The sequence below is a fragment of the Vigna radiata genome, chromosome 10 (assembly GCF_000741045.1).
Source record: "Vigna radiata var. radiata cultivar VC1973A chromosome 10, Vradiata_ver6, whole genome shotgun sequence".
In the NCBI taxonomy this organism is placed as follows: Eukaryota; Viridiplantae; Streptophyta; class Magnoliopsida; order Fabales; family Fabaceae; genus Vigna; species Vigna radiata.
Window position 1 is genome coordinate 20,880,520 of NC_028360.1, and position 22,145 is coordinate 20,902,664.

The window sequence follows — 22,145 nt, forward strand, 5'->3', positions numbered from 1 at the left end:
AGTTCTTATAGGTTAGGCTACCGAAAAGCAAATGCATTTTGGTGATATAGGTAACCAAATAAATTATTTTAAGCTATCTTTCAACTGTATAGTCCCATACCTATACAGTCTCGAGATCCCTCTCATTCCGGTGTATATTTGATTCGTCCATGTGCCCCTTCCATTGGAAGTCTGCCAAGAACCGCTCCTTGTATGTGCCCCCTGCACCATGCCTCTTGCACTGGCGATCACTCCCGCCCTCATTAGTGTTCAAGTGTCACACGAAGAGGAAAGGAAGTGAATTTCTTTTCGAAAGTTTTGAACTGTCAAAAAGTAAAACTGAAGTAGAAAGTAAAACAAAGTTACTTTTTAAAAAAGTTAAAAAAGTAAAAATAAAAATAAAAAAAGTTATTTTTGTAATTAATGAAAATTTAAAAAAAGATGGAGAGGTAAAGCTCCAAAAGGGGGAAGTGCATATGAGAAGACCCATTACCAGCTTCTTTATGCACTTTTGTATATTTTTCTTCCTGCACCGTCAAATAAATGAATTATCATTTCTTATCTTTTTAGAAATTATTTTTAACTTTCTTTTTTCTAAATTACAGAATCTTCTAGCAACTTTAAAAAAAAACAAAAAAATAAAATAAAATAAATGAACGAAGATGAAGAAGGAGCCCAAGAACAATAAAAAAATATAGAAAAAATAACAACAAAAAGTTTTGCACATAGAAGAGAAGAGAAAGGTTGGGTGAAGGGAGAAATGGAAGACGGCAAGAGTATGGGTCGAAAGGAGAAGAGGAAGGCAATGAAGAAAATGAAGCGGAAGCAGACGAGGAAGGAGGCGGCGGAGAGGGAGCGACGGGAGGAGGAGGACCGCCTCAACGATCCGGAGGAGCAGAGGCGGATGCAATTGCTGGAGCAGGAGGAAGCGGAGAGAATGCAGAGGGACACCATCCTCTTTCAGGAGAGGGAGAAGGCTTTCATGGATATGATAATCACCCGACAACGACGGCAGCAGCAGCAAGAACGAGAGCAAGAGCAGAGCATCGACCACGACCATGAATTTGAATACGTGGTTCAGGAAGAAGGCCCTCCGGAGATTATTTGGCAAGGAAACGAGATCATCTTCAATAAGAAACAGGTCAGAGTTAGGGTTCAGGACACCGACACTGACACCCACAATAACCATGCGCAGCAGAATGACGACATTAGACCTACATCCAATCCCTTACCCCCGGAATCGGGATTGGAATCGCGCACTCAGAACCTCCAGGACATTGCTGAACAAATACCCAATTTCGGAACTGAACAGGTGCCTTTCATTTCAGTAATCCTCTCCCTCTCTCTCTCTCTCTCTCACTGCTTCTGCCTTTTCCAGGATAAAGCTCATTGCCCTTTTCATTTAAAAACGGGAGCATGTCGCTTTGGTAGGCGCTGTAGCAGAGTCCATTTTATCCCTGATAAATCCTCCACTCTTCTAATGGAAAACATGTACAACGGTCCTGGCCTTGCTTGCGATCGGGACCAAGACGAGGGCCTCGAGGTCTGTTCATTCACTTCATCGTATCCTCTTCATTCTTCACTTACTTTCATCAGTCAATGCTCTTATTTCTTGATAATTGGCAACTATATTTCACCCTCTTCTACTATTTTTTTTTTCCCGCAATCATCATCATCATCATCATAAATCCCATTCAAACTATTCTATACTATTTTCACCCTCCCCCTTACATCTTGTATACATCAATTTGCATCGTTTTATATCCTTAAATTCATTTTTCACCATTCCAAAATCCACGCACTTCTTCATCTGATATTTCTCCTTTTTAAAGGAGTCTATTCAATTCGTTGACTTAATAATAATCCCAGATTCATTGCAAGATTAATTTTGGAGGCTAATGATTTTGGCCTTGCTTGCTCAATGTTAAAGATATTGGCTGTTGTATCCTACTTGCTGAGCCTGGGAATAAGCTTTTTCTATTAATCCCACCCTGCTTGTTACTCGCTGAATTCGTTTGAATTTTATCGTACCTTTCCCTTTTTCCTTGATTTTATTAGCAATCAAAGTCTGTTGTTCACAATGTATTTCGCATCATACTTCCGTGATAATTTGTTTTTCTGGTATGAGGGGAAGAATTTTTGTTTCTGGTACCGTCTGAATTAATATTATGGCAGCATAACATTTTAAAATGTTTAGATTGGTTATTTTTTAAAACGTTTTTCTTTCAGATCTTTGCTATAAACTTCCAACATCTCATACTCTAATAATTTACATGTTCATGCTCCTTAACTGGACGTAGTATTCAGGGGTTATCCAAGTCTTGGCTTATGGACCTATGTTGCAGCCTAATTGTCATGACCTTCAAAGCGTTTGAGATTGCGGCAGCAAGAGCTTAAAAATATTGACTCAGTTTGTGATTGTTAAAATAAATTGTTACTGTGATTTTTCTATTTTGTCTTTTTCCTGCAGGAGGGATGGAGAATTTTTCCCATAAATGATTTTGTGTTATGTTTATCTGCCAACATTCTGTATAAAGTTGAGGGTGCAATTTCTTCGGGTTTTTGTATGTTATTTCTTCTTTTTGTTTTCCAATATCATACAACAGCCCATACGCCATGAACCAAAATTTGTAGTATCTTTTTCACTCCTTATTAACTCCAGAGAAAGCTGAAACTGACATCTATTTCACTATTTCTCTTCACATTCTTTTTTATAATCCCTAGAAATTAATTAGAAGGGTTTTACTTTTATAAAAAACTTTTGATAACTTATAAAGACTATTTTAGGTTCTGAAAAAACTAGCACTTTTAGTACTTACTCTGTCTTCTAGGCACACATATATATGCTATGTGTATTTGTTCCTCTTACAATATGTTTGGTAAATAATGATCGTTTAGTAAATAATTGATCCTTTTTTCCCTCAAAATACTCTTAAGAACCCTTGAGTTACACTACTTTGCCCCAAATGAGTTCATCTAAACATGTGTTAGTTCCAGGAATAAGTCTTCTCATATTTACAGTGTTTGATAACTCCTTGTACATTGATGTAGTTGAGGCTACTTCATGTTAACACAAATATATTTTGAAAATATAAGTGCTTTTCTATAATAATATTGCATACTTATGAATGTTCCATAGTTTGTGTATCCATGATCATAGAGATAATATCCTCTGATTCAATTGTCAGGTGTATTAAATTTATAGTTGTATCATACAAAAAAGTATTAAATGACGTGTGTATTTTGTTGGTTAGTGCTTTATATGTATTATTACTACCTCTATTCCTTTATATGAGAAACAAATAACTGATTTGAATTTGAGGAAAATAGTAAAGTTAGTTAATTTTATTAACAATGCTACAAACTAAAATATTAATTCAGAAACACCCATAGAAGTAAATAGTGTAAGTATTGGTTATATTATATATGTTGACATTACTCGTAATTCAAAGGATAGTTTTTCCCACCTACTGCTGTGACTTATAATGCATGCATCCACCTTTATGAGAAATGAATTAATATCTCATCAATAGAATTCACAATAAATTAAGTGTATAAAAGAAAGTTATCAATTAATATATTTTAGAGCAGTTGTATATTTTCTGTAATTAGGGCCAGAAAATGACACCCCTTTGTTTCTTGTATAAAGGACCTTATGTAATATCACATTTTAATGCATAATATGTTTTTTGACCTCTTTAACCCCTTTGTCAGTATACAGATGAAGAGATTGATCGCTGCTTTGAAGAATTTTATGAGGATGTCCACACAGAATTCTTGAAGTTTGGGGAAATTGTGAACTTCAAGGTTCTTTTTTACTGCTGCGTGTGTGTGTGTGTATAAGTTTAACTTCTGAAATTTTGAAAATATATTTCTCATTTCGGTTTGGCATTTAGTTCATACTAACATATTAATGCAATTTTCAATATCTTGGACTAAAATTTTATGGGTTCTCTGTAATATCACAAATGCTAATCAAGTATGATTTATATCTAGTTACGCAGAGACGTCAAAATAAATAAAATGGAGCCATTTTTATATCTATTTGTGTTGTTTTGTCATTGTTTTTGACCCCTCCCCATATGTGCGTGTGTTTATATCCAACATTTTGAAAAAGAATTCTGTGGTTTTTGAAAACATAGTTATCAATAGAATGATATAATGGGATAGTGTTACAGATACGCTTTTGGTCACTATGAAACTTAAATATCATCACAATTTTAAATAGTGGTTGTGATAAATGGTGAAATTGGGGCATGTTATGAGTGGTGCTAAGGCATTGCAAGAACCTTAATTGAGCCTTGTAAGTGTCACCTATGGCTTTTCAGGGGTGATGGTATTCACCTCTCTTTCATTGAATTGGAGATTTCAACTTTAAATGAAAGCCTAATTTTGCTCATTCATTCTCACCAACACCCATCTTTTTCTAGCAACAGTTTGCAGCTATGCCCGACCTTTGTCAGTGTTCCTGTTCTGTATTTTCTGCCCATTCGTGTTCCCACTATGACTACCAAGGTAAGCCATCAGCCATTTTTGGGCCTAGAAAACCCAAACCAAAATAACCCAAGGACACAATATTTTTCTTGTCTTTGTTAGAATGAGTATTAAATTTGGGTAGAAAGTAGTTGTGTTGGGAACTACTATCTATTGTACCTATGAGTTGTACCTAGGTTTCTAGTTCAGCCTTTTGATCTTTCATCTTCTCATTTTATCAGTTTTTTATCATTATAATTATGAGATCATAAGTGGGGTATTTTAAGCCCTCTAGAATATATTTTCTCTCTTATTAATCTTAAGTTGGTATTAGAGCTAGTAAATCTCGCTCTTGGTCTCAGTCTTCTTTGATGTCTATTGCCACAATTTTCTTCAGGAGCCTTTGGAACTAGAGTGTCTCCCTAAGCAACGACCAAACTCATCAGTCCCTGAGCCTATCTCTACTCCATGCACTTTCTGCTTGCTACTGTTGGCCGTGTGAGGTACAAGTGTCGCCTTCCTTTCACCAGAGCAACGTCGCTCGCGACTCCTAGTTAGGGCACAACGGACCTCCCAGTGTCGTTTTAGTCCTTGGTCGTCCTTTTTTTTTTTTTTTTTTTTTTTTTTTTTGGCTAATTTTTGGTTCCTGTTAGTTTGCTCAAACTTTGACTGAAATGTCTACTGGATCTCTGGAATTCCTTCCATTATACCTGGGAAACTAAATGGGAAAAATATGTGTTGTGGTCTGCCTTTGTTGAAATGTGGTTCGTTGGCCAATGTCACCACGACCACCTTGAACAAAATGGAAGTAATGTGCCTTTTGAGCAAGCTGAACCGTGGAAGTGAATTGAATTTCAGTTGTGCGTTACTGTGACAGTCTGCAGAACCTTAATTATTGGGTACTCTTAGATCTTTTAAGACTTGCAACTCTTTTTGGAAAAAGGGTCAAAATATTTATGCAAACCATATTCAATGACTTGTGTCTTTCATGAGTGAAGCTCAATCTGCGGTTGAAGAATTAAATTCTTTTGGAGGTTGAGTCATTGGACGAGAATAAGAAGAAACTAGACAAATACATGGTGATGATCCTTTTTGCTGTACATCTTGACATTGATCATATTAGAGATAAACTTTTAACAAGTCATGAAATTCTTTCCATTGAAAGTTTGACCACACAACACCTTCGGATTCCAACACTTCAAAGAAAAGATGTTCATGTACCTGTGGAACCTCTATTATGGTTTTTGCATGTGGAAGAGGAGGACACAATGATAGGGGAAGACATCCGCAACATGTCCTTAATGCATATACGGTAAGAGAATGTCACATTCAAGAAAATTGCTTCTCCTTGCACGACTTTCCGAACAAGATAGCCAATGTCTCTAAAGCTGAAGCTGTTGATCCCAAATTCTCTTATGAAGAATACCAAGAGTACTTGAGGTTGAAGTCTAATAATTTGGCACAATCATCTACAAATCCAAGTTCATCAACAACTTGCGTCTCACAATCCATGGTGAGTCAAAATCCATTGATAATTGGCTGAGGTGCTTCTGATCACATTTATAATGATATATATTTGTTCTTGTCCCTTTCGTTTGCAAAAAACTCTTAATTCATAACCTTATCCAGTTGTTCTAAAGTTTCCTCAAAGGGAGTTGGTCAAGTTTTCCTTTATCCTTCCTTAAATCTATAATTTGTCCTTTTTGTTCCTTAACTATTACAACTTACCCCAGTAACCAAGTCTTTAAATTACTCAATAATCTTTGATGCCAATTCCTTTGTCATACAAGAGCATGGTACAAGACAACTGATTGGAGAAGGACATGAATCTAGATGTTTACACTATTTTGGATGTAGCCCACACGTGCTCGTTTTGCACCAACTCTTATGACAACTACCCTCCTATGATAAAACTTTAATAGTTGGATGGTATATTTCAACATCTTATAAGTTTCATGTTTAGAAGCTTCCCTTGTACAATGACAATGACTAGAAAACTAAAAGCATGATTTGGTAGGTCACCTTACATCGTAATTAAATGAAATAAAGAAACCCAAATAAATCTTCCTTGGAAAAAATTGTGACAACGGCCGACAATGATGGATGGCACCAAGCAGAAAAGAGCAACGAAAAAGGAATTGTAGAAGATGGAGACCAGCAAAGCGGGACCAACCCGATACCAACTTAAGACTATTAAGAGAGAAAATATATTTTAGGGGGCATAACATACCCCTCTTATGATCTTATATTTATAAGGATAGAAAATTGATACAATGAGAAGATGGAAGATCAATATAAGATACAACTCATAGGTACAACAAATAGTAGTTCCCAACACAACTACTTTCTACCCAAATTTAATACTTATTCTAACACTCCCCTTCAATAATCATGTGAAAGTTTAAGGTTGGGGTGGTTGATTTGCCTGTGTTGGTATGAAGAAAAATTAGACGTACAAACTGGATTTGAAGATTATTTGGGTAAAGTGCATGAAACTTGATATAGAAGATGAAGCGATGATCGTGGCACTTGTGATTTGGTTATCTGAATTGGTGAATTGATCAATCTAGCAAAGGACATGGTAAATGGACTACCGAGTATGCAGTTCGAGAAAAGGTTTTGTGAAAAATGTGTGCTTGACAAACATGTTAGGACCTCTTTTAACTCTTGTAGAACAGATTTCAGCCTACAATTATATTGTTATACTGTTGACATAATAAGAAATAGAAAACAGCCTTTGTGTACACAACATATTTGAGTAACCTGACCCTGACCCACATGTCAGTTCCACCTGCATTTCTCCTTTTTCTTTTCTTTATCAGATTTGTAGGCCTCAGTTTGATAATAATTTGCACTCCCTTTTAATTATCTTCTTTTTCTCTTGCCTTTCCAGTTTTTCTCTGCAATTATTTTTTTCTCACTATTAATGAATGCTTTAGTTTTGAATAATTTGGTACATTTGGGCATGCATAGTATGTAATCTTAATTATTTAGCCTGATCTAAAACTTAACTATTACAACCATTCTGCTATCCAGCATCACATTGCAGCCATTTCAGGATCAGCCTCACGGAATTGTTAACTGATTTAAAAGGAATATCGTTTTTCCTTTATGTGAAGCAATAGATAAACAATATTTTGAAAACCAAAATGGAAGCAGTTGTTAAAACATTTTGAAGATTGGGTCATTGTCTCCTTCATTTCCCAGCACCTCCTACTTATACATTTTCTTTCATCTCATGGTACTACTCTTGTTGTCTGTTTATCCTTGTCAGGTGTGTAAAAATGGTTCATTTCACTTGCGAGGAAATGTGTATGTACAGTACAAAGCTTTGGATTCTGCGCTGCACGCAGCAAATTTAATGAATCATCATGACTTTGCTGGAAAACGGGTATCACATTTCGATATTGTTTTTGTCAAATGAAATTGTTAATGCTACAAGTATGAGTATAAGAAATATCATTAAAGCTTCAAGTAATTCACTTGCCTTTGAGTAATTTTCGATAATTGATCCATTTAATGGTTTTCTCAATTTATATCATGTAACTTGTGTTATATTGGAGAAAAAATCTGAAAATGTTTGATACAAAACTGGTTCAAGTTGGAGCACATTTTGGTGAGAATGAGGCTGTGGAAGTTTAGTTCTGTATAAAAAGTTTAAATGTTTGATACATTGGATGTTCAGACGAATATTCATATGTTTATCTGATCAGGCTATGCTTTATGGCAGGTAACTTGTCAATTTGTTAACTTGACAAGATGGAAGGTTGCCATATGTGGCGAGTATATGAAATCGGGTTTCAAGGTGAAATGTCTACCATCTTATGATTTTTCTTTCTTGGATCCAGCCAAGTCCTTCTGGGTTTCATTGTGCAAATCATATGAAATATAAAATCTCTTGGTTAACAACAGAAGCTTTTGACTTAAAAAAAGATATTAGGAAATATTTTATATTATGAAGCATGCTCACAGTGGTGTCCCTTTCTTGCATCTTAACAGACTTGTTCTCGAGGAACAGCATGCAATTTTATTCACTGTTTTCGTAATCCTGGTGGAGACTATGAATGGGCTGATTCTGACAAACCTCCCCCAAAATTTTGGGTAGAAAAGATGATCGCTTTATTTGGTTATTCTGATGATTATGAGACTTCAAGGGAGCAGGGAAATTTTAGTTTGTCAAAAACAGATTCTGACAGGTGTGCTTTCATTTTAATATTGCTGATTACATGACACATGGATTAAATTGGTTGCCGGACACATTGTAACCAATGTAGATGGTTGTAAATTAAGCAATTTTGTGGTAAATTTAGGATGATATGATGGGGGATGATTGTTTGCGATTGGTGTTGTAAAGGGTTCACGTAAGGGCAAGGCTTTTAGAGCAGGCGTGATGCAACTTCTGTTTAATATATTTTAATATATTTTTTAATAATTCATCCAAAGGATCAGGGTCAAGAATCTTCTACTAGAGAGAATGTGGGGAGGAGAACGTTGGTGTGAGATTGCTGCTGTTTTCACTAGATACTCAATTCTGAATTTCTTCATTGTTTCACCACCTCCTCTCCGTATCCCCTTCACACTCTCTATTCTCTCTCCTATAACAGAATTTCCCTTCCCTGGATTCCTAACACGTCATTCCCCTCTCTAACTAACTTCCCTTTCTTTTCCTAACCCCATTTTCTTTCTTCTCACGTAAACATTCCATATTTTGGGCCTTGCTCCCTTTATAATTGTTTCATGTTGATTAACGGGCCCACCCTTATTAGGAGTCCTATCACAACTTTTTCTTTAATCCGTCCTTTTCTAATACGATCTTGTCTAGTTAGTCGAATGTAGCATTCTCATGTCTTCTACATTAAGTTTAATTTTGTCAGCTTTTCTTGGATTAGCATTCAGTTCTACACAACATTACATGTCTTATAGTTGGATGTTAAAATTTTCCTTTGATTTTAAGTGGGTAGATTTTAACGTGGATAACACTTGAGTCACTCTTCCATTTCTTTCTTCCTGCATGAATCCTATGGTTTACATCACCTATTTCTCTATTCCTTTTGTGATGAACCTTAGATACTTAATCTATGTAACCTGTGGAGGAACTGTCTAAAACTTCCTATCAAACAGAGGAAAAGTTTTTAAAGAGATTGTAGAGTTTTACTTTCTTCATGCCTTGTATGATGAACCCTAGATACTTAAGCTATGTAGCTTGTGGAATGGCAACGTAAAACTTCCTATCAAATAAAAGAAAAGTTTTTTAGGACTCCATTGTAGAGTTTTGTTTTCTCCCTTGCTGCATCGAGGGAAACAACTAAAGTTTTGTGGCTAAAAAAATTGGTGTGAAGAAAATATGACTTGGAATAATTTTCTTCAGATGGAATTTCAGGTTGTTCAACGTCTTGAATTATTTCATCATATTTTGTTTAATGATGTCAATATATCTGTATATTTTTCCGTGTGAATTTATACTTGTTCTCTATCATAATGCTTTAAAGGTACCACTGTAGAAGGTCAAGATCCAGAGAGATGGATCAGATAAGTTGTGGTTATTCTGGTAGAAGAAAACATGAAGATGAAAGAAAGCAAAGAACTCCCTATGAGGATCGGAATGCTAGCTTAAAAAACACTCGTAAAAGAAAATCCAGAGGCAGAACTCCTGATACCGACTCTGACAGAGAATGGTTAGAAAAGGAGGAAATTAGGGAAAGACGCCATGAATACACTAGGAATGGCTCATTTAATAAGAGCAGGGATGAAAATAGCAGAAGCCACGAAGAGGATTCTGATGTGGATTGTGATACCAGGGACAATGAAAAACAGCATGGAAGAAACCCAAGAAAGTGCGACAAAGACATCAGGGTCTGGATTAATGAGGCTGCTGGTTTGGATGGGGACAGAGATGTGAGAAAGCACCGTATTAGGGAAAGCTCAGGACATCAGAGTGGTGACGCTTCTGAATCCAACAAAGATTTGTTTGGTAGAGTGGAGATGGAAACACTACATGATCACTCTAGGAAAACATATAGTCACAGAAGATCGGGTGTTCAGGTGTCTGTAAAAGGAAGAGATCAAAACGACAAAGTTGATAGAGACGGGTCCCGGAAGGACAGTTACAAACGAGATCATCACAAAAGGAAGTAATCAATACACAGAAGAATTTTATTCCCATCAGTGTGGAGAGCAGCAGAGAGTGGATATCAATTGGTGGAGCTAATCATACTTGGAATTTTTGTCCCGATGAAAGCTTAGTGTATTTTATTTTTACATTTCTTCCCATATTTATTTATTTTTCCTAAACCTTCCGCTTTTTCTGTTGATAATATATCTACGAATATTAAAATCCCTCCAAAGCCATAACTCCAGTGTCCAATTTTATTTTTACGAAAAGCGTACAGCACTATGATTAATGTAAATTCACTTCAATGGTTGTCATGCTCAACACAAGGAGATGAGACAAACACTACAAGAAGGTTTTATTGAAAGATTATTAATTCAACAGGAAGGGAAAAATCCATGTAGACTATGGAGGGATATGAGCTGAAGGATGAAACAACCTTGGACACTATTACAGTTCTATTTTATCTCCAAGCACTTAAAAGAAGCTACCATGTTTCCGGGAAGGTACATAAAATAAATGAACAGAGGAGCAAGCATGAGCTGCTAAAGAGGTAATTGATTGAAATCAAACTACTCAGATTTAAAAACATGGAAATAAGCAGCGAAAAACGTAACCAAATCTGCAAACACGTCCAAATTGACCACTTGACCTTTCTCTTTCTCGTATTGTGGCTGTATGAATTGCTGGAACTGGAATCCCATAAACAGGTTCTGTCATGTAGTGGTGATATGATGATGAGTTTGGGGTGCAGCTGACAGTGGTGGGATCTTGCGGTTGAGCCACTTCCGTCTCGGGCAAGAATGTTCCATAGCTGTGTTCTTCAATATGAATCCACGAAGAAGGTAAGGGTGGAGCTGATGGCTGGGTGTTGGATGAAGAACAAGAGCAGCAACAGTAGTGTGGTTCATGCTCATGCCTCTTCTTCCTTTTCTTTTTGGACCACAACCTCAGTTTCTTCACAGCTTTGATCACGTTTTTCATCAACTTTCAAATGGGATACGGATTTGCATTGGCATTTGCATATATACAACTTTGAAAACTGATGCACCGTTATAGAAATAGGAATAAGAGCGCCCTCAGACGTTTTCATTACTTTTCAAATATTTTACCGTTATCTATCCACTACTATTCTACAGTTTATTTACGTTACATCGATAGCTCTTTTATTTATTATGATTTCTCTTATCTAATCCAATTTCTCATATTTAAGCTGTTTAAAAAGCTATTGCTTCCTACATTCCCACAATTACTAACTTACCCCTACAATAAGAGAAAAAGACTAACACTCATCACTGTACCACCACCTATCGCCATCGTCACCAACACCTCGTCATCATTAATGCTGTTGTAGAGGAAGTAGAATAGTGGGAGAACGATGAAGGGGAAGAAAAAAGAAAATGCGAAGCTCTTCCGGAGGAAATTATTATAAAAGAAGTTATAATATGCGAAACTGTTGCGGAGTGCCGAGTCATTGCAAGAACTCACCAATCACCTAACCTAATCAGCTGTCATAACAATCAGATGAAACTTGTCCACAAAAAGAGAAAAATGAAACTGCTTTCCAGAGGAAATTATTAGTATAAAAGAAGTTTAGATCAGATTGTGTACAGCTCTGCAAGGTAAAAATTAGCTCGATATACATACATTAAATAGTATGTATATTATAAAAAGTTATATATACAGAAATGCTACATCGCATCAAGTGAATTACAAAGAACCAAAATAAACAAATGCATGCATAGTAGTAAGATACTCAACCAAAAGACATTTCGTCATGCTCGCAGCAGCCCAATAGAAAACGGAGCTATGAAAGAAATAGAAAAACCACAACACCCCTAGCCTTATCTCTTCGGGTAAACAGCATAATATGACATCAACCCTCTGCTTGGGTGCAGTTATGCTGTTCCTGTAGACATGCAGAATACACCAATGACATCCTCCTTACAGGCAATGAGGAAATGTTTGCCAGGCTCATGTCGTTTCTCCTATAGGCCATGATGAAGTGCTTGTCAGGTTCGTACACGTTTCTTTCACGTTCTACTTCCTACTTCCATGCAAATATCTGCTGTTTAACAACTGAAATATTGGAAGACCTAAGACGTTAACAACCGGACCCCACAATAGATGACTGGTCCTCAGGATTGACTATTGCTTCAGAGTCCATTTTGCTGGGTTTAACTTCCTCACTGATGGGAAGTCCTATTTTAGGTGAAAGCTTCTTCACCTCCTCAGCAGTATAGATGAAAATTTTCCTCACAATGCTACAAAACTCACTGCAGTAAAAAAGCAAGACATAATTTAATATACACAAAGTTGTAAAGTGTGATGCCACAAATAAAGTGTCCAAGTAGTCTCAAATAATCTTACAGCCATGGGTCATCCCCAACCATCATCATATCGTCTTCATTATCAGTGTACACAACCTGCCATTTTTTTGTGGATCCACAAAGTTCATCCTTGATGTCAAACATTTCTTCCAATTTCCTTAGCAGATCCTCATATCCATCAAACCGTGTTAAATCCACAGCCCTTCCAACTGCCATACCTTGCATGTGAACCTGGAATAATGTAAAACTTGAATTATAAATAGTTTTATTACTAATATCAGGAGCTAAAAATAATCATACAGATCTGAAAAGCGAATATGCTAATCATACAGTCAACTAAGTTTGAAAAACACGAAATTATGCCTACTGCCACGAATATTACAGGATTGTAAACTGAATTTGAAAATCAGAAAATTATGCCAACAAAAATAAATAGTACTACCTTTGTGCAGCTTCTTATTTGCCTGCTCTGAGACTCGTGGGGAGACCGCAGGCATGATTTTTCAGCATCACAACTTACCGAAGGAATATCAGATCGATTAATATTTGATGGTTCCGAATGCTGGTCAGACTCAGCATCCAAAGATGGAAGGGGGACATCATCACCCAACCTTCCTGACAAAGTGACCATTGGTAGGCTTTCTTCCCCATTAGAATTATCGAGTAACTGAATCCCAAAGAGCCTACAGCCATTTGCAGTCCCATTTCTCTTCTCTCCAGATTCTTTAAGTGCTACGGGTAAAAAAGATTCTGTAGAGTTTTCTGTCCTACTAGACCAATATATTGATTTGTTGGAAGCAGAACAGTTCCCACCAAAACCAAGGAAGCCAGTTGCAGTAGAATTGAATTTGGCTGGTGGATAGATGTCTCGTCCGTGTTGATGGTCACGATAAGAGAATGGTGCAGAATCAACTGGTGATTTCCTTACACCTGATCCATACGAAATAAGAAAATTTGAGTCAAAGCAAACAAAAACAAAACAATTTTATGGAGAAATTATGTGTGGTAAAGTCACCTTGCAGAGAAGAATCAGCCAATGTTGAAGGAAGAACAGGAGGCCGTGATCTCTTGTTTCTTTGGGAAGGCTGGGAGTTTGTGGGAGGAGTAGACACAAGTGGCTCCAATTCCCATGGAGAAACTCTATCAGGACGCAAAATAGAAGATGGTTCATCCCATTGAACCTGAAATACATATGGTTCATCAGACTAGTGAACGCAAAGCTGCTAGGTAAATTTCAAATCCTAGTAATTTATTGACCTTTTAAATAACATCTCTTTCCCCATGAGTCGGTGTACCACCATCAAGGAAATATCTTTATTACAAGATTGTTCCGTACACAGCATCATCATTACTTACTTTTATTGCCAATTCAAAGAGAAGGAAGAATAATTTGTGTTTTGAATAACCAAAATTAAAACATACTGGGAAAGCTTTTAATAATATTTAATTCCACCAAATGCAAACAATAAAAGATAAAAAAAAAATAAAGATCGAAGTTTAAAGCCATACTGACCTTTAATGATCGCCACTCAGAATTAGTCCAGACTGACGATTTATTATCTCCAACACCCACAATCGTACCACTGAACCTGAAGAGGGGGGAGGGGGTTGAGTTAACAGATTGTGCAAGGCACTAAAATAAAAATATAAATTTTCAAAGTAACCAGGTAGTTCACCTTCTTTCAGGAACTTCATCACCCTCAAATCTCATTTTGAATCTCATTCCAACAGAAAGTTTATGACTTTGAGCTTCAAGATACTTGTTGACACTCACAATAAACTCAGACCGGCTAGTTCTACAAAATAAATATTAAAGCAACAAAATCAAACTTAAATGTCATCCTGGTCAAATTATTTCATCAATAAAGAAAAGAGTCCACTAATTGCATGAAGGCAAGCATACAAATGTACAAATACATGAAAATACAATTATATTGTTAGTTCAAGGTATTATCAAAGTTAGCAGAACATCGTGAGTTGGGCAAGAACACCACCACTGATAACACTTATGAGATAACTAATAACTTCATAGCATTAAATACGATACCTGGGCTTGTAAAATACAGAAAACAAGGTTCCTGTGGCAATGGCATGAGATGCAGTGGCAAGAACACCCAGATGCATACTATGACTAGATATAACAGAAGATGGCATGTTGCCTTGCTGTCTCATGAGCCTCCTAACTCCAACTCGTAGCTCTCCATTTTCACCCCTAGAATTGCATACAAGGAAAGTAAAAAACCATAACATTAACAAAGGGGGAAAAAACAATAATTTGAAAAGTATCTTGCACTCAGAGGAAGGTACAAAACTTCAACTAAACAACTTGCCTTAAGAATATAAATGCATCACCGGCCACTAACTTTTTGGAACTGACAAAGACACTCCACCCAGTAGTCAGTAAGTGGCGCCTGGGTTGCCCTGCAGATTACTCTGCACGGTCAGGAACTTACTGACATTATGAACATCAAAGCTAATTTCATCATCCAATATTATACAGGTGGATAACATAATAACAGGGTGTTTCAGTGAACAAAGTAATGAATGTCATCCAGATTTACCAAACAAAACCTTTCCTAGAAAAGCTACTGAGTAAAATTCATTCACCGTAAATTAAATATAACAGACCATGCGAAAATTTAACATTAAAGTAAACCAAACACCCAAAAAGCAAAAAACCCGAGAGAAACTCTATATTGTCAATTAGAGAAAGATGAAGTTATAGGTCAGTTAGCAATAGGAAAAAGTGATACCACAAACATACATTACAGAAAAAATTGATACCATATATACAGGAAACAAATCCCTTTCTAAGTACAACTCTACAAACATTTTATAATGAGCATGTCTGGCAAAATAAAAAAAACTTCCCAATTTTTACTTTTAAAACTTGGTTATGTATTCCAAAAGCAGTGTGCTTACTCACCAAATTCAACCTAAAGTAATACGCAATGCCCACACCCTGTAATGGGTTTTCATGATAAAACAGCCCAGAGATTGGGGTGGGGAGCTGCAAGATACTTACCTCGAAAAATATGTCTAAAATGCCATTCATTGCCATGCAAATCAGTTGCAACCAATTCTTGCCATGGTGGCTGCTGCGTCATATCCTGAACAAAACATGGAAATTATATAGTAAAGGAAAACTGAAGATGATTCCAACGATCAAGTGTGTCCAGTGACATTTAGAAGGAAAAAATTACTAACCAGCGGCGGCAGACAATCATCTGCATGTCTTCGAAGAACAGAGAAACCTCCATGAGTGCTAGTGTCAGAAGCAGTGAGAGTCTTGCAGAATGAATGAACAGTACATCTTGGAGGTTCTGGTAGAGGATCGTCAGGGCTTGTCACCTCACTTTGCTAAACCAAAAAGACAGAAAATAAGAAATAAACAATGAGAATAAGAGAACACTAAATGGGCGTGAAAAAAATATGAATGGAAAATGTGTTGAGAGATAGTCGAAAACAACATAACATGTTTAAATATAACAACCATGTAAAGCAAAGAATAAGTGCACACTCACATCTGCTTCAGGAAGCAAAGTTATTTGTGCATATACTTCATCTGTTTCAGGTTCAGCCTACATGACCAGCATGAATTTAACCATAGAGTAGTGTTCATAGTAAAGAACAAACTTTGAAATCATAAAAAAAAAGTTTCTGGTAAAATTGCATAAGAAAATAACAACTCACTCGAAGATGAACATTGACCACTTTACACAATATTTTAGAAGGCAGATTAAAGGAAGGCATTTGCTGCTCCAACCCCTGATTCATAGATGCCTCGAGCTATAAAATAAAAAACGTGTAAGATAAAACAACAAAAAACATTTAGTGGTCAAGTTCAAAACAGAGTCTGCAATTATGGATCAAAGTTACTTCTAAATTATGATTTGAAATGCTATTCACGAAAGAAACTGGTTCCTGACAATGTAATAATCAAAAGCACAAACGTAAACAAATCAAACGGGTACAAACTTGTGTGATGCATGCAGAGTGACCAGACACAACTTGTGCAGGTTTAAAACTCAACAAGCAGCATAACATACACAGAGAAAGATCCCACCAGAAAGTGAGCCAGGTCAAGAGCAGACAAAATTTTGCACACAAAATTGTTATGAGGAAACATTGAAAGGTGAACGATTTCAGAACGAATAAGATCCTAAACGGAAAGAAAATAATTAAGCTAGTATCCAAAAACATGGTCCGCAGCAAGGGTAAAAAAAAGTAGTAGCTCATGCATATCACTTCAATTAAAGTCAGAAATTAAGAGCAGATGCCCAGGTAACTTCTACCTGTTCCATATGACCTTGGGGGAAGTAATAAACTCTCACCCCTTCACGCGGAAGGGTGACAAGGGGTCCAGCACAGGCATGCCACAATTCCTTGTATAAAGCATCATTGGTTGAACCTATAAAACAATGAAAACACGTGAATAAGTCATGGATGACCCAAATTGCCAAAAAGGAGAAATATATCATAGAACAGCCACTGAAAGGTTATAAATGCTTCTTGAAATTTAAAAAATAAAAAAATTGCTAAAACTATTACTTATAAGATTATATCATTTTATTGGAGCTGGAGGTGGAGCTGGAGGTGGCATAACAATTTTATGAGGAAACGTACAAAGGTGAAGGGAGGCTTTTGCGGGGCAAAATGCAACTCACAGCAAGGGAAAACCTATTATGTGCTAATGCAAGTGACAGCATATTTTTATATTTAGGAATAAGTACTACAGTAGCAAAGGAAGCATGCACACACACATACACACATACATATGACTGTTGAGTAGAAGAGGCAGAGAGTAAGAAAAACAGAGTTGTAAATGAGGGATTAATGAATGAGAAATTATGAGAAGCAGCATTTGCATTCAATGTGAATTAATTATTAATTATTATAAGGAAAAGCATGAAACAAGCAGAAGAAGAAGGGTATAGTAACAGTGAGCGAATATGAATAAGAATAGGAAGCAGTTAGCCGAGGACATACGTTATCTAATTTAGGAATTAGGAGCAATAAAATCAGTAACATAATAGAGGGAAACCTGGCGCAGAGGAAGCCATGTCGAGAAGAGGAGTAAATTGTGTGCCCTAACTATTCGATGAGATGATAATTGCGACGAGGAAGAACGAAAATGGTGAGTGTGGATGGATCCAGTCCACCGCAATTGCAGACGGCAGTGGGTAGGGCTTAGGTACTGAAAAGCACGCACAGATCGAAATTGAATCGCCGATAAGGTTGTGTTTGGTTCTAGCCGACACCAACCTCTTTCTAATTCTATACACCTCACCACACGATACTATTACTACTACTCTTGGCCCTTCTTATTCTTAGTAAGAGAAAAATTAATCGGATTTGGTGCTAAATAAAGTTTTATTTCACATATAAAAGTTATTAGTTTTGTGAATTGTAACGAGACTTTCATGAAAGACAACTTTTTAGTTTTTAAAAGATTATAATTGAGAAATTATTTTCTGTTAGTCTTTTAAAAATAACATTCTTGTAAATAAATTTTTAAAATATTTTTTCGTAAAAATTCTCATAAAAGTAAAAGTAAAAAGTGAAAGTAAAAATCCATTTTTTTTCTAACTGAGATAAAAAAAAAGTTTTAAAAAATTTAAGAATTACTATGTCACACTAACTAGTGATATACATTATGTATTACCTTTTGTGGGTTTATTAAACTTTTAGTTTTGTTTATGTTCAAAAAAACTAAATTTCCTGTTTTAGCATTTTCTTAATTCAATCAACTAATTTATTTAATTTATATTTATCGTATCAATAAAAATCGTTGTAATATTTTAATACAGATTATGTTAATCTTATTCACATGTTTTATTTATATCACTTTCATTCAACTTTTACAAGTTTACTAATAAATTTATTATACTCTTACAAAATTATACAAATTCTAGAGTTTAAGAATAAAAATGTAATTTTTTTTAACAAATATAGATAGTATAATATTTAAATCTCACATATATTTACAATACATAAGTACCTATTATCCATGGTTCTTAATGGATTTTATCGGCAATTGCAAATATTTTTGCCATTCGTTTGAAATAAATGTTTTATGTTAATAAGCTAACCAGGTCGCTTCACTCCATGTATATGGATTGGATTACATTTCAGATCCAACTTTCACATTTTCTTAGTAGATTGGTGTCGAAATTTAATTAAAGATATTGTATTTTTTTGAAGATAATAACATTCAAACCTTTTTCATTTATTGTACGCTTTTAACTATATAATCATAATTTTGTGTATTTGGGCTTAACCCATATTTTCATGGTATATAAACTATTTTATGTGTTGTTTCAACACAAAACAGATTAATCTCAAACTTAATCTCTTCCTGTTTTCACATGTTATGTAGAGCTACGGTTTCCTAATATACCTTTTTTTTTTGTCATTGTCATAGTTGCTATCGTCATTGTCTGTTGCTAGATAAGTCATTAGAGCACTTGTTCAGGTCAACGACCCCATAGCTCGAATTGTCCAAACTAGGCAACCACCATATCCTCAACAACATCGCAATTGGAGCTCCCACGTGCCACCTATCCTCACGCGTGTGCTGCCTCCTTTTGCCATGCATGACAAAGTGAAGTCCTCGATAACGACCACCACTATTGAACTTGCCTCCTCCTCCCATTCTAGATTTGCACTTATGCTTTGATTAAAGCACTTTAGAATTTTAGGGTTTCTTTTTCTCCTCGTTTATGGCCTTGTCTTCGAATTTTGTCGCTTTTGGTGCTTGCACGGTGTCTAATTCGTCCATGCATACTAATTATGGTAATATGCATCTCACCATTGACAAATTGGACGGGACTAATTATGCAACTTAAGTGTCAGACGTTAGGCTTCGGCGGCTCAATAGTTAAGGGGTATATTGATTATCTTACTCAAAGTGTGGCTTATATTGCTCTTAGTAATGCTCCTTGTTGGTTGAAAATTGATACTCAATTATGCATGGTTATCAAATCCATCATTCAATCATCTTTAAAATTTGATACTCAATTATGCATGGTTATCAAATCCATGATTCAACCATCTTTAAAATAATTGTTTTGTACCTACGAAAAATGTTCAAAAGTTTGGGAGCAAACCTAATTATTATACACTAATAACACTCAACATCTTTATGGTGTTTGTCTATTCAAAAATGGGGACATAAGCATGAATTAAAATTGTACAAGTGGTTTCAAGAAGATGCCCATTTTGCTACCCTCGTTTTGTTGAAATGTATAAACTCAATAAGTTTGACGTAGAATGTTAAGAAAAACCATAAAATATTTAAACAAATCTCCTTGATGTTGTAACTCACCGATGTCATGGCCCCATGGCTAAATATTTGGGAAAAAGTGATTCTATTCTTCATGACTTTAATGAGTTACTACTTCCAGGGTATACTCCTACTCAAGAACTAAAGCAACGATCTATGTTCTTTGTGTTATTAGCTCTACAAGGACTTTTTGATAACTATTCTCATGTTTGAGAAATTTTAGGGTCTTCTATTGTTCCAAACATCACTTCTACTTGTTCCACCTTCTCGCATGTACCAAGTAAAAAAAATTGTTATAAACTTGGTCACAAGATTTATCGGTGTTATGCCTCACATGGTTGTCCTCATCAATCTATTGCAGTAGTCCAACATGACCATCCTTCACCACCATCAAATTTGGAACTCACATCATTTGATACAATGAGCCCTTTTACTATGTTTAATGAATTCCTCAAATGGTATGAGGATCACTATAATCCTATTTTCACTGGACAGGTACATCTTTTGTTGGCCTCATTCATGAACCTTGGGTTCTTGACTCAAGTGACGCCAATCATATTACATGTAATAAATCTTTGTTTTCTTTTGTGTCTTATATTTATTGATAATGTTCTTTATATTCTCGATACTCCATTTAACTTATTATCCACCACTCATTTCACTCGTTCCCTTAATTATGTTATCTCTTTTACCAAAGATGTTATTTCTTTGCAAGATCAAAGTTTAGGACAAATGATTGATACCAGATGTGAGTCTCAAGGTCTTTATCACTTACGCGCATCTACACATGTTGACACTATTGTTGATTCTCCATCTCTCAATTGGGTCATCCTTGTCTTGCCAAAATGCAACAACTTGTTCCGAGTTTGTCAAATTTATCTAGTTTGCCTTATGAGTTATAACAATTAGAAAAACATAATCGTAGTTCGTATCCTCATAGTGCTTCACAACATGTTTTGTCTGTGTTTGTTTTAGTTGACTATGATATTTAGAGACCTAGTCATATTAAACCCACTTTAGGATTTTAGTATTTTATTACTTTTATTAAAGATTATTTACAATGTATTTGGTTTTTTTTTATGAAAGATCGTTTTGTATTTTACAATGAAGTTCAAAATCAATTTAGGATTTATATTCGAACTTTGCAGTGTTAATGGAGATAGTTAGGAAAATGCTTTAGGAATGTATTTTATTTTTAATTTAATTAAGTCAAAGTCTCTTCCTTATTTTAGGATGTAGTTAATTTTTAATTATAGGGTGAAGTAGTGGATTAAAATTAGGATAAAAATGTTAATGGATAGTTACTTATGTTAGTGGGTAGTTACTATTTTATGTTTTTGTTAGAATTATTGGTTAGTGTGTGAGTTGTGTGTGAGTTGTGTGTATCTTAATGGTAGAATAATTATTAAGTCTACCTATGTTAGTGTAATCAATATGACTAAAGTAAGTGGTACTGTGTTGGGTTATCTATAATGATTGTATCTAGTGGTCTAGGACAGTTCCTTGACCTTCCATCTCCCTATTGTATCAACTCTTTATCTATATAAATAATAGAACATGAGGAGGGTCCATTAAGTCCTTTGGAAATATATTTCCGTGTTTTAAGTCTCAATATGGTATCAGAGCAGGTTCTTTGATCCTCTACCATCTTTCTTTGCTGTCTGCTGGTGGCCGGCCGTCATGGCTGTCAACGACTCCCTAAAAATTTAGTCTTTCAACCTTTGTGTTTTAGTGAGCAGTTTTGCAATCGTCCCAGTCAAATTCAGTTTTAGACTCATGTCTTTCTCAGCCATGAGATTAGGCTTATGGGGCGTGACTTATTCAAATATCATAAAGAGTTTGTTTTCCTCTGATAACAGCTAAAGAATTCTTCCAGACTTTTGGCCCATTAAAATTAGAATGGGTCCTTTTGTACTGCCCAAACATTGGCATTCTGCCATTCATGAAGCTGTCATATGCCAAAACCAAA

At 35.7% G+C, this 22,145-nt stretch overlaps 2 protein-coding genes across 3 annotated transcripts; one reads left to right on the forward strand and one right to left on the reverse strand.

Moving 5' to 3' along the window:
* Positions 1–664: 664 nt before the first annotated feature.
* Positions 665–10,796, forward strand: LOC106775707 (zinc finger CCCH domain-containing protein 5). Of its 2 annotated transcripts, XM_022787025.1 has the most exons (8): positions 665–1,291; positions 1,358–1,522; positions 3,694–3,786; positions 5,618–5,965; positions 7,727–7,843; positions 8,183–8,257; positions 8,452–8,648; positions 9,942–10,796. In XM_022787025.1, the coding sequence occupies exons 1-8, from the start codon at positions 740–742 to the stop codon at positions 10,585–10,587; spliced, it is 2,193 nt and encodes a 730-aa protein (XP_022642746.1). In that variant the 5' UTR covers positions 665–739; the 3' UTR covers positions 10,588–10,796. The 2 variants fall into 2 exon arrangements, with proteins under 2 accessions (XP_022642746.1, XP_014518349.1); XM_014662863.2 differs by lacking the exon at positions 5,618–5,965 and having other exon boundaries at positions 668–1,291.
* A 1,313-nt stretch (positions 10,797–12,109) lies between these two features.
* On the reverse strand, positions 12,110–18,212 carry LOC106775894 (auxin response factor 1). Its single transcript, XM_014663132.2, has 14 exons — positions 17,936–18,212; positions 17,187–17,302; positions 16,585–16,680; positions 16,416–16,472; positions 16,099–16,251; positions 15,917–16,001; positions 15,222–15,312; positions 14,939–15,103; positions 14,568–14,687; positions 14,405–14,480; positions 13,907–14,072; positions 13,334–13,821; positions 12,932–13,122; positions 12,110–12,837 (listed from the first exon to the last, which is right to left on the reverse strand). The coding sequence occupies exons 1-14, from the start codon at positions 17,952–17,954 to the stop codon at positions 12,666–12,668; spliced, it is 1,995 nt and encodes a 664-aa protein (XP_014518618.1). The 5' UTR covers positions 17,955–18,212; the 3' UTR covers positions 12,110–12,665.
* Positions 18,213–22,145: the final 3,933 nt, after the last annotated feature.